At 51.7% G+C, this 12,494-nt stretch overlaps 2 protein-coding genes across 4 annotated transcripts in view; one reads left to right on the top strand and one right to left on the bottom strand.

Moving 5' to 3' along the window:
• BCAN (brevican) overlaps positions 1–4,339 on the top strand; it is a 28,030-nt gene extending 23,691 nt beyond the window's left edge. For 2 of the 3 annotated variants that reach the window (XM_034427007.3, XM_034427008.3), the window contains exons 9-13: positions 757–864; positions 1,262–1,420; positions 1,761–1,843; positions 2,442–2,586; positions 3,152–4,339. In XM_034427007.3, coding sequence (XP_034282898.2) covers positions 757–864; positions 1,262–1,420; positions 1,761–1,843; positions 2,442–2,586; positions 3,152–3,345 — 689 coding nt within the window. In that variant the 3' untranslated portion in view covers positions 3,346–4,339. The remainder of the gene's footprint in view (positions 1–756; positions 865–1,261; positions 1,421–1,760; positions 1,844–2,441; positions 2,587–3,151) is intronic. The other variant, XM_087881119.1, reaches the window with a different exon arrangement.
• On the bottom strand, positions 4,300–10,872 carry HAPLN2 (hyaluronan and proteoglycan link protein 2). The gene is made up of 6 exons (XM_034427009.2): positions 10,606–10,872; positions 8,664–8,784; positions 7,973–8,326; positions 7,421–7,537; positions 5,897–6,082; positions 4,300–5,089 (listed from the first exon to the last, which is right to left on the bottom strand). Exons 2-6 carry the CDS (start codon positions 8,752–8,754, stop codon positions 4,806–4,808), a joined length of 1,032 nt encoding a protein of 343 aa, XP_034282900.1. The 5' UTR covers positions 8,755–8,784; positions 10,606–10,872; the 3' UTR covers positions 4,300–4,805.
• Between the last annotated feature and the right edge of the window lie 1,622 nt (positions 10,873–12,494).

The following is a 12,494-nucleotide window of genomic DNA, read 5'->3' as shown; positions in this document are numbered from 1 at the left end:
AGAGCCCCAAAGACTGGAGAGGCCCAAAGACTCTGGCTCAGCTCAGCCACGCTGGAGACACCTGAGCTGTAGCTGATCAAGGTGAGTCCCCTGAGGCAGCCGGGCCACTGCTCTCCCTCCCCCTGGGACCTCCCGGGGGTGGCCTTCCACCTTCTTCTTGGCTAATCAATTGCAATTGTTTGGCAAACTGGGTTTCCATTTCATCTAGCACAAAAACATGCAAGGCAACATGGCTGCATTTACACCATGCATTTGCCCAGGATCAAATGCCATCCCCCAGTCTTTGTTTTAGCAGTCAGGCGTGAAGCTGGTTCAGCTTTAAGTTTGGCTTAGGTTTGTTGTGGCTTAAAGTATTGCAGGAAGCCTTAATTCATGGTTCCGTTCAATTGCTCAAGCTCAGAAAACGGATCCCTTCAGTAACCAGCAGTCGTTTGAACACGGCCATCACACAAAAGTGGGACTTGCTTTATTTGATACCTGGATATTTCACAGCCCATTGTTCCTTGATGTAGAAGGGTGGGGGTTGTGTGAACCCAACCATCTTATATGGTAGTAATTCTATCTGGACTGTTTCTCTGCCCCTCCTGATCACCTCCTGATCCGCTGCTTTCCCCACCCCCAAGTCCCAGTGCATCCAGCCGGTCCAACTGGGGCATGAGATTGAGCTTCGTCTGCTGGGCAAAGGAAAGGATGAGGATTGGGGCATCTCTCAAAACGTTCCAGGGTGACCCTACTCCTTCACCCATCTACTTTCAGACAACTGCATGTCAAACCCCTGTAGGAACGGAGGGACTTGCACAGAAGAAAGTGGCCGCCCAGGCTGCCTCTGTCTGCCAGGATACGGAGGGGACACCTGCGACGTCAGTGAGTAAATGGGGCACAGGGTGCCTTATCAGGGCCAGGACCACAGGGGAGCTGGCCAAAAGTCTGCCAGGGAGTCCAGAGACAGGGCTTCTCTCATGGTTGAGCAGCAGCAGCTGATGCCCCTAATTGAGCCAACAGGGAGGGGAGACGTCCAGAAAGGAAACCTCCTGGGGGTCATGTCAGATCTCCAACCGGCAGTAGCCTCTCTTTTTCCACTTGCCATCCCCATCCATATCCTGGGGATGCTGTGCAAGAGGGCTGAATCCTGTGGGGCAGAGGATGCTATTCTGTGCCCAGTTCATGGCAACCCTGGCTGTTCCTCCTCCTTTCAAGCAAACGTCCTTCCACCAAAATCGGAGGCCGCAGGATTCATCTTGGCTTCTGTTTCTCTCTCCAGGCCTGAGGAAGTGCCAGCCCAGCTGGGATGCCTTCGAAGGATTCTGCTACAAGCACTTTTCTGCCCGGAGGAGCTGGGAGGATGCCGAGACCCGATGCAGGGAGCACGGGGGGCACTTGGCCAACATCATGTCTCCAGAGGAGCAGAGCTTCATCAACAGTAGGGGTCTGGGTCTTGGATCAGTTTGGAGCTTCAGGGCTGTTGGGAATGTCCAGCTCTCGTGGCTGCCTGAGCAAACCTGTGCCATCAGCCCTGGCAGGCATTGGGCGTGTCCCCTTCACGGAGGGTTCCAGGGCTCCATTCTTCTTCCTCACCTTCCTGGCCTATTGGTCTCTCCACCTGTCCAGTGGGAAAGGGTGGGAGATCCAGGGGTCCCCAGGAGGGAAGTAAGCTTTCGTTGCTTTGGTTGCTCTTATTGTGCCCTTCCCTTGTCTGGGCCAGAGCAGGGTGGCTGAAGGGCACTTTCCCCATTCCTGAAGGGTCCCTTCCTCGATTCCAGATCAGTACAAAGAATACCAGTGGATTGGCCTGAATGACCGCACGATCGAAGGGGACTTCCAGTGGTCTGACGGGAGTCCTCTGGTAAGTGGAGCTCAGAAAGTTCCCTGAGCTGAAGACCCTGAGCTCTGGAAAAGGGGCGACTCCGTAGAACTCAGTCCTGGCAAAGAAGCACCTGCCAGCTTCTGGAGAGACCTTGGGAGCCCTCGGAAAGGAGGCCTTTAGGATGGAAAAAAACCCACATAGGTGGGGTCTCCCAAGTGGGGGGGGGGTCTTCATCTCTGTGCCTGTGATGCCTCTTTGTGTGGTCTGAGCTGGAGGGGGTTCTTGGCCCCCCTGAGGTTTCTGCCTGTTGTGTCCCATCCTAAGTGGGCTTATCCTTCACGTTTATTAGCAGACCAAGCAAAAAGCCAGACTCCTACAGCTGCCTTGTCCACTGAAGCTGGCTGTAGTTATCAGGCGAGTCAGGGTAGAAAGGAGCCGATTTGAAGAAAAATGGCTTCCCCCACAGGGCATGATGTCGCATAGCAGCCCAGCTATTCGAGGCTGGAAATAAGAAAAGTCCCTCCCGCCCTCCCTCCCTCCCTGCTTGAGCTGAGCATCCTGGGCAACCCTCGCCCCTTTGCCAGCCTTGCCCAGGCCTGAGTGGTTGACCTCTCTCTTTCTCTGCCTGCTCTGGAAGCTGTACGAGAACTGGCATGACGGGCAGCCTGACAGCCACTTCCTCTACGGGGAGAACTGTGTGGGCCTGTCTTGGCGAAAGGATGGGAAGTGGAGTGACGTGCCCTGTGGCTACCATCTGCCCTTCACCTGCAAAATGGGGCTGAGTGAGTATCCAAGGGGAGAAACCCTCTTTCCCAAAGTGAGACCCGCTCCTGGTTTCCTCTCCAGGACCCTTTAAGAAACTAAGCTAAAGGCAAAGCAACGAGTCAGCAAAAGAATGGCACCCAAGAATTCAGGCTGGGCATCTAAGCTTATGCTTTTCCACAGGCCTGAAGAGGCTTTGGGTGTGACCTACCTTTGCTTGCCTGGCAAGGAAGATCGGGGGGGTGGGGGTGTCCCTGGTCCAGACCCTAGGACCAGCCAAGAAGGGCCCCTGACCGATCCTTTGGCCACTGGAAGCTGGACAGTGTCTGTCTGGAAGAAACCCAGGATCTCCTGCTCGTGGCCAGAGGCCCTGGGGCTGTGCTGGAGGGGGCCCTTCAGATATGCTGGGCCTCGTCTTCCCCCTCTGGCTGAGGCTGCTTTGGACACCAGGGCAATTTGGGTCTTGTGGTCCAATGCCAGCACACACACACACCCCTCAGCTGCCCCCAAATACACCGTGCTGGGCATTCCCCCCTCCCAGCTGTTGAGCAGGGGACACAACTGACCTTGGACTTTTCTCCCCAGTCTCATGCAGCTCCCCTCCCAAAGTGGCCGATGCGCAGATATTTGGCAAAGCAAAGCAGCGTTACGAAGTCAATTCCGTCCTCCGGTACTGGTGCCCAGAAGGCTTCGTTCAGCACCGCTGGCCCCTCATTCGCTGCCAGGAGAATGGCCAGTGGCAGCAGCCACAATTTGCCTGCAGCCCCCCAGAGTCCTAGAGGCCGGCTGCCCCTGCCCAAGTGCCCCGGGGAACTTTGGGCCGCTGGGGACATCTCTGGGGGGGATGGGGCCCTGGGTGCCAGAGCAGGGTGGGCCAGAGGCATTGGGGGAAGGGGCTCCCGAGTGCAGACACTCATTGCCATGGGAACTGAGAGGTTCTCCAAGTCCAAGATAGGGGAGGGCTTCCTTGGGCAGCAGGAAGGGAGGGGCAAGCCTCTTTCTACTGAGAACATGAGAAAGGGGGACATGTATGTCAGGGGGTGCTTTGCTCTCCTCTTCCTCATTCTCCTGCTATTAGCCCACTCCCCCCTCCAAAAAAAAGCCAGAGGGCAAACTAAAAGAGGCTTTTAAGATTCATGATCTAGTACAGAGGGAGGAGAATTTGGTGCCTTTTGCTCTTATTCATTTTTTTACATATTGTATGTGTACATATAAAGATAATCTAATAACTAAATGGTTCTTTAAACATATTTTTTAAAGGGTGTCCTTCTTTCTCCCACCCCACTTGGGGGCTGCCCTTCTCATCTTATAGCTAAATATTTGAACACACAACTCTCCCCAAGAGCCCTTCACCCCTCAAAGAGAGTGAGTGATGGGGAGCATCCTGCTTCTCCGGCTGCCCATCTGATGGGACTCTGTCCCTGGGATGCCTCCCACCCACCAAGCAGGGACTGGGGACTGGCTCAAGACCACCGGATTCATTCATGGCCACTGAGTTCGGGGGATTCCCTCTTCACCCTCTGCAATCCACTGAATGCTGGGTTTCTGAATATTTTAGCCAGTTACCAAACTATAGCCCTCGGGCTATATATCTTGTGGATTATTTTTAATAATTGTTTATATCTTGTTGCATCATAGACAATTTATTTCCCCATGTTGTATCCTTTATCACATTTGCAAACAGAATGTCCACAAAAAGTGTAATGCAGAGGACAAAATAACACATTAAAATATTTCTATTATAACTTTTTTAATTAAATTATGTCAGTGAAACCAAGAAGTTCCCTATTTCAATGGAGAAACTGGAGCTGGTAACCTAGTCTGTTAAGGGCATTGAAGTATACACGTTGCTCTGTACCTTTGCCTTGTCCTTTTTTTCTTGGCAATGTCCAGGCAGCATTTCTTATATTAAAGGATTGCAGTGTGGAACAAAAGCAAAGGGGGGAAGAATTTTACTACTAAGACCTCAATTACTGCAGTAATTTCCCAGGGTATCAGAGGGGACAGAGGTCTTTACAAAGCCATTCCCGTACTATGTACTCAGCCTGACAGGTGTTTGGTCAAAGCCACCATAGCCTGGACCATCAAGACCAACTCTGACTCCAGGAAGGGATGGAGGAAAGTCCCCATCAAGGGGTCCAGATGAATTTTGAGCAGAGAAGAATGGCATCTGTTGGCCTCCTTGGGTTGGGTCGTTGCCTTCAGCCATGGCCGCCTCTGCCTGGGGCTTTTGCCCCTGCTACTTCACAGAGAAACAGTAGATGCCATACTTCTTCCGGAGCTTGCTGGGGAAGCCGAAGCTGCGGACACCCGGGTCTGGAAGCCCCCCGCAATGCGGGCGGGGAGCAGTGATGGGGAAGCGCACGCTACCGTCTTCCAGCCAGCCTCCATTGCAACGGTCTAGCTGGGAGAATCTCCAGGCCGCATAGAGCTGCCCAACCTTGGCCACGGTAGCTCCGTCGTTGCGGCAGGCCTGCGTGCCCTCTTTGAAGTTAAAGTGGCCCCTGATGAAATAGACACGGCCTGGGCGAGAGGTGGGGGGAGGCAAAAGAGAGGGTGACTACACGAGAGCCAGAGTTGGGAAGACTCCAAATCAGAATGGAGTGAGATTAGCAGTAATAGGGTGTGTTCCCACAAAAAAAGTTGGGTGATGAAGCTACAAGGCCCAGATACCAAAACCCAGCTGCTGTCAGCTGAAGCTTTGCACATTTGATGAAACCTTTCCACATAGCAAGACGAGGGAAGACAAGAGGACGGGGGACAGGCAAGAAGGAAGGGCTTGGGTTCATTCGGGGTAGGATAATTTTTAGCAATCTGATCTGGGGCGATGCACCATCTCTACCCTCAGGTAGGGTAGCCCTTCCCCATTCATGAGGGGCCAGAAGCTGGAGGTCTTCCTGGAGTCACCGCTGCCACTCAAAGAGCAGGTGGCAGCCCTACAGGAAGCCTTTGCACAGCTTCATCTGGTATATCAGGCAGCCTTTTGGACAATTACACCCTGGTCATCTTGTGGTTTGACTACTGAAACATGCTCTACAATAGGGCTTCCCTTGAGGACCACCTGGAAACTTCGTCCCGTTCAGGATGAAGTGGTGTGGGCCTGCCTCACTCTGCCCATTGGCATCTCTGCTTCATGAGCTGCATCAGTTGCAAGTCTAGAAGTTGCCAAATAGGTTTGACCCATCCATAACACAGCTATCCTTCCAAGGAGAGGTCCGAGAAACTGGTTTCTACTGGGTCGCTTCCAGAATGTGGGAAAAGAAGCTGCACCCAATCTGGGCCTCGGCAACGGGCCTTACTGGTGGGGTCCCTTGGCCGGTCTCCACCTACCTTGCACGCTTGAAGTGAAGCAGAAGGCATCAAAGCGATCTCTCAGCTTGTCCTTGGGGCCATAGGTTCGTACTCCGGGCCGAAGAAGAAGGCCTCCGCAGGGCTTGCGGGAGTTGCGGATGGGGTAGTGCACACTCCCCTCCATGACCCAGCCGGCACTGCACCAGTCCAGTCCTTCTGTCCACGCTAGGAGAGGAGCAGAGAGGGGGAGACCTTGGCTTCTGCCCTGGGATGCTTCGGACAGACATTTGGGTGGCGATGGCCACCGTGGATTTGCTTTTAATTTGCCATTAGAGATACAGGAGCCACAGAGAGACAGTAAGTTTAGCAAGAAATTGAAAGGGTGTGGAGAGATTATATAAACTCTCCCAATTTTATTTGCCAGTCCTGGGGTAAACAAGCACAACCTCCCACCCTGCTCTCTGGAGAAATAAACAAGGAGTTGGTGCAAAGATCTCCTACACTGTTAATTTGTTAAGAAGCATATATAAGCATTCTTTCTCTTCTGCCCGTTCTGCCCAAATCTGTTCTGCTGATTTGACCTTTTCTCAAGCCTGTCCATCCAGGTCCATCCCTTCCTCCTCCTCCCTTCCCTCCCCCCTTCCAGGACAGTAGTTGACCATGAGCACGAGGCCACAGTGTTGATGTACTGAAGAGAGGGGAGGGGGAGGGGGAGGGGAGAGGAGAGGAGAGGAGAGGAGAGAGCTGAAAGGAGGCTGGACTGAATCCTTGAAGTTCAACCAAGGCAAAAACCCCAGAGCTGCCCTTCATTCCTGAGAATTGCAGAGCATAGAAAGGAGGATGGAAACCAAAATAACTGAAATGCCTGGGGGGACGTTAATTGCATGAGTGATCTTGATGACCAGAGCTTGGGCTCCAGTTGGGTGGTGTTTGGTATGGAGAAGAGAAGCCCACAGAGAGTCCACGTAGCTTCTCCATACCAACAGCCTTCAACAGCTCAAGGATAGAACGCGGGGCAGGATCCATGGACAGGAAAGAGACTGGGCATCAGGAGGCATCTCCTCATAGGAAGACCTGCTCACCCAGGGCCTCAGGAAGTGGTGAACTCCTCCGTTGCTTCCATGTTTGAGAGGCTGGATGCCCATCTACTGGGGGAGCTGTAGTGGTATTTTTCGGTAGTGGGCAGAAAGCTGGACTACATGATCTCCAAGGATCCTTACAACTCTTATTTGCTATGGTAATAATTCACTGAATTATGAAATTATGAATTATGATGGGAAGATTGCAAGCACACTTATCTTTGGTTTGGAAACTTGGTCAATTATTTTTTACTGCCTTATCACCTTCCAGATGACAACTCAGTGAGAAAACAAATGTTCAAGTTGCATGACCTTTGAGCTTTGCCTTGGAAGGGCTTTTGGGGAGGGGGAGCAATTGACTGATTATGCGCCATCAAGTTGGTGTTCCACATAAACAGATTTTCGCTGTGAGTGGGAATAAAAGTAAAATAAAAGAACCTTCTGAGTCTCCCACCATTTCCTGCCCACATCCCAAACTGGTTACCTTGGTAAAGCTGCTGGTAGGTGGCCAGCCGGGCATCTTGTTCTTGGCAAGCCTTCTTGGCCTCAAAGTAGTTGAACTGATAGCGCCCCTGACTGGTTTGGTAGGGGAAGACGACCCCTGGAGCAAAAGGGCAAGAAGTTGAGGGGACGGCAGGGGGCAGTGGACAGAGGATGGGCAGCCACGCAAAGACACGCTCCATCCTCACCGCAAAAGGCCAGGGCCATCGTTACCTGCAGGGGCTGCTTGCAGGTGCCCCAGGTAATGGTCTGCGGCTTGTCTGCAGCACTACAGCAATAGGGCCTAGAAACCCTCTTCCCTCCCACAAAGCAGGGTGACGATCCCCCTTTCAACAGTCTCATCTTTCAGAGGAGGCAGAGGAGGCTGTGTCACAGACGGTCGCCCTGCTCAAGGGATGGGAGACGTGGCACAACAGTCTCCCTCCTCCTACTGTGGCCTCTGCCGAAAGGTGCGAGACTCCTTCCATCTCCCTTCCTGGGCTGATGAGGTGGGGTGGGTGGGGGACTCTCTGCCTTGCCTGGGAGCCCCTCCTACCTTCTAGCTGCAAGACAAGAGAGACGCTTTCGTCCTCTAGGCCATTGACAAGCTGGCAGCGATAGCGGCCCTCGTCGTCCAAGGTCAGGTTGGAGATGGTCAGCGATGCATCATACCGGTGGCTGCGTTTCAGGTGAGCCCGGCTGCCCAGTGGGCCATAGGTTTTGTGATGGACCCCATTGCTGATCAAGATGGCAACTTCCAGGTACTCCGTTGGCTCCACCTTGCTCCATCTGATCTTGTAGTTTTGGGGCACGACCCACAGGATGCATGGCAGGGTGACCGAGGCCCCCCGCCGGGCCTGCACTATCTTGTTTGGGGGCTCCAGCAAGTACTGCAAGGGGGCAGGAGTTGCTGTGGGGGGAAAAAACCGCTGCTCATTACGGCCATAAGGTGCAGAGGCCAACAGCAAACTCTCTTTGCTTGCAAATTCACCCATCTAATTAAGGTTGCCCTGAGAGCGAAGAGGGCACCAATGTTTGCATCGGCAACAAACCATTGGGCGACCCTGAGGAGACGGTCTTTGCACCAGGACAAGCTGGGAACAAGAAGGGGCATGAGAGGCTTCAGGAAAGGTTGGGCCCCAGCAACATTGCAAGCAGGGATGGGCCCTGTTGATGCAGCCAGGAGGGCATCAACAACAGCCAGGGTGCTGCCAAGGGCGTTGGTCAAGGAGGCATTCATGGCATACCTGGCTGAGTCCCACTCGGCCTCTGGTAGATGGCAGGGACTCCGGGAGCAGAAGACAGACACAGGGAAACCAGGAGCAGCAACAGAGGCATGCCTTGAGCAGCAGCTGGTGCCTGATGTGCCTGCAAAAGGAGAGGTGCCCTGTCAGCCCAGGGGCCACTGAAGCAACACCTCACCAAAACCCAGCAGGAAAGGGCTGAACTGTCTCAGCCACCCCAGACTGACTGGGAGAAGGACGGCCTTCCTGAACCCTCCAAGCAGGAGAGGCCTCCCAGTGCCAGAGACTCAAAGGGGGGGAGTCTGCAAATCAGACACCCTTCGCCCTCCCCCATTTCCCACGCACAGAAAACCAGCACGAGGAACAACCCCCTGGAAAGATGGGGCTCCCTTTGCTGGATGCCTTCCGGAGACCCCCTGAGGGATGCTTCTGTTAGGGCCGGCAGAGCCCAACTCCAAGACCCAGCAAATTCTTGCTGCCACCAGACGGGTCTTGCACCTTGGCCTTGCCCTGAACAGGCAGGGTTGCTGCTGCCGACTCCGGGGGAAATGGAGCCTGGAGCGCCTGTTTTGTTCCATACAGAGAATAATCTTAGTGGGGCTCCCTTATCCAGTCGTGTGCAGCAGCTGCCAAAAAAGCGAATGCAATCCTGTGTTGTATAAACAGAGGCAAAGAATCAAGGTCACAGGAAGTGTTACTACCGCTTTATAAAACCCTGATAAGGCCACACCTGGAGTCCTGCAACCAGTTTTGGTCACCAGACTACAAAAAAGAGGTTGAGACTTTGGAAAAAGTTCGGAGAAGAGTAACCAAAATGATTAAAGGCCTGGAGACAAAAACATAGGAAGAACAGCTGCAGGATTTGGGTCTGGCTAGTCGTCTCCTTTTCTTTGAAGGAGAACTAGGGGTGACATGATAGCAGTATTCAGCAGTACTTGAGGGGCTGCCACAAAGAAGACAGGGTGGGTGGGTGGGTGTCAACCTATCCTCCAAAGCACCAGAAATGGATGGAAACTAATCAGAGAGAGAATCAACCTGGAACTAAGGAAAAACTTCCTAACAGTGAGGACAATTAACCAGTGGAACAGAAGTTGCCCTCAGAAATCGTGGACGCTCCAATACTGGAGGTTTTTAAGAAGAGACTGGGCAGCCATTTGTCTGAAGTCCACCGTCACTCATACTCTCTGCCCTATGAAAGAAATGTACCTAAAATAACCTCTTTGGTCAAAGAGGACTCTGTCAACCAACAGAGAAGATTATTTCCTCATTGACTGAGAACGATCTTCATCTGCCCTAAAAGTGGAGCTTCTGAGTAGGTTCTGGGCCTTTGAAGAATGAAAATCAAGAAGAACTATGCTTGGTCAGTCATTGCCCAGCCACCTGTTTCTTGCCAGAATGCCAGCAAAAGGTGGAGACGATGGACAGCCCTGTGTTTGAATCTCTGCCAGACAGTTTTCATTTCACGCTGCCACCCCATTCTAGTTTGGTCAGCGTCCTTCTTCCCCCGCAGAGGACCAGCAGAGCTTTTGGGATGCTCATGGGAGGAGACTGAAGATGAGGGTGAAATGGAAGCTGAGGCCTCAAGGCAGAATTCACCTCTCCCCACTCCCAAATATTTGCTGAACCCTTCTCAGGTTGATCCTGTTTGTCCTCATCTCCACTTCCGTCATCTTCCTTTGAAAACAAAAATATGCCAAATAAATTCTGGACACTTTTGCTTCACTGTACTAACTCAAATGATTTTTACAAATGATTTTCTGAGCAACAGGTCAGGTCTTCGATAAGACCTGAGAGGACGAGCGCTTGGTTTCTAGTCTTTATTTAAGGCTGTTAATTTTAATGTTTTATATTTATGCTTTTATGCCTTTGTCAGCCAACCAGAACCTTTTTGGATAGTGAGGTGGGTAGCATAAAAATTTAATAAACAAATCAATAAGAACTGTACCTGGTGCAGTTCATCTACAAATCCCCAGCCAAAACAGGAACCGGTCACTTTAAAGTGGCCCACCCATCATTCTTCTGAATCTGCCCAAATCTTCACGCAGGAAGAGAGATCTGCTGGTGCCTCTGAGGAAGGACTACGGGCCACATCAGGACCAACTGGAGCTCAGACCCCGAGAAGAGCAGGGTCCTCTCTTCCTTCTGGGAAATCGCATCCTTCTGCTCTTGCTCTCCTTGCCACCCTCTGCATCTCTCTCTGTGTTGTCACTTGCACCCCCAGCACCACGGCTGTGCTCCAAGAAGACACGAAAACAAAGGAGAGGAAACAGCTCCCCATTGTTTGGCCTGGCAAACAGGGCAACACCCAGCAAACAAGCCTGCCTTTATGGAAGAATAATTCAGACAAACGATCAACACCCTTCTGGTGCTGGGTTGGGGGTCTACAAGACCAAGGACCAGTGCAGGGATGCTGAAAGCACCAGAGAGTTTCCCATAATGCACCAGCTTCAGCCACTTTCTGCTCCCAACTACATAAGTTATTTTCCTTGAGCCTCAACATTCAGGCACCTGATGTCGCAGAATCTGGCACCCCTCCATTGCCCAGGCCGGCTCGTGTCCATCATTTGGATGGGAGTTTAAAACCTGCCTTTTGGTCCTTCTCCTGCTCGCCCATTCAAAATCCCTTTAGAGGTTTCTCTCCTCTCTGTCTTCCCTTTTGCAAACCAAGCACACCATCACCCCCTTGAAGCCCCCTTCCAAGGCTTGCTTTCCATTATTTTTGTGCTCCTGGGGGGGGTCTCCTCATGCCAGCTTATCCCTGCTCCTTTTTAAAGTGTGGTGCTCAAAATGATGCATGACTCCAAGGGTGATTTGAACCCCTGGAATTCAGTGGAAGGTTCCTCTAATGTGGATCCAACTCATCTCTTGGTGCAGCCAGGACTTCTGCCCTTTTAAAAATCTTCCTGTTTAGGTAGCCAATTGCCAGGAGTTGCAATCTGTGAGTGAGAAAGCAAAGTCAAGAACATTTGTTTCTCAGATCTCAAGAAAGCTTCTATAATATACCTAGAATAGAATAGAATAACAGAGTTGGAAGGGACCTTGGAGGTCTTCTAGTCCAACCCCATGCTTAGGCAAGAAACCCTACACCACTTCAGATAAATGTTTATCCAACATCTTCTTAAAAACTTCCAGCGTTGGAGCATCCACAACTTCTGGAGGCAAGTTGTTGTTCCACGGATGAATTGTTCTCACTGTCAGGAAATTTCTCCTTAGTTCTAAGTTGCTTCTCTCCTTGATTAGTTTCCACCTGTTGCTTCTTGTCCTGCCCTCAGGTGCTTTGGAGATTAGTTTGACTCCCTCTTCTTTGTGGCAACCCCTGAGATATTGGAACACTGCTATCATGTCTCCCCTAGTCCTTCTTTTCATTAAACTAGACACACCTGCAACTTTGCGTATATTTTAAGCTTTGTTCCATAGCAATCTTTTCATTTTTTTTCTATACAATTTTTTAAAATGCTGTTCTTCCACAAACATAAATACAGACAAATCCCCATTTAACATTCACTGAATGGAAAATACTTCTGTGTGATTGTCAAGAGGAGCTGAGAGGCGAGAGAGGCTCAGAGGCTCAGCATCTGGAACTCAGCAATAGGTTGCTTTTCAGTGGAGGGAACTTCCTCCCTCCCTCCTCCTGATCCTCTTTGGCCAGATAACAGTAGGAGACCATCTAATCTGACTCTAGCCAAAGCCTATCTTAATCCAGAATTTGGTTTCTAGTGGTGGCCGAGAAGATGCTGCTGGGTAACATCTGGCTGATGCACACAACCAGGCAGTCCTAGCCGAAATACAGAGGCAGTTTGCAGATGGGGGAATATCCTTGGAGAGGTAGGGGAT

Source organism: Pantherophis guttatus, chromosome 18, assembly GCF_059756535.1.
Source record: "Pantherophis guttatus breed Tessera chromosome 18, ASM5975653v1, whole genome shotgun sequence".
In the NCBI taxonomy this organism is placed as follows: domain Eukaryota; kingdom Metazoa; phylum Chordata; class Lepidosauria; order Squamata; family Colubridae; genus Pantherophis; species Pantherophis guttatus.
The sequence above is the reverse complement of the archived record's forward strand: the minus strand, read 5'-3'. Positions and strand labels throughout refer to the sequence as shown.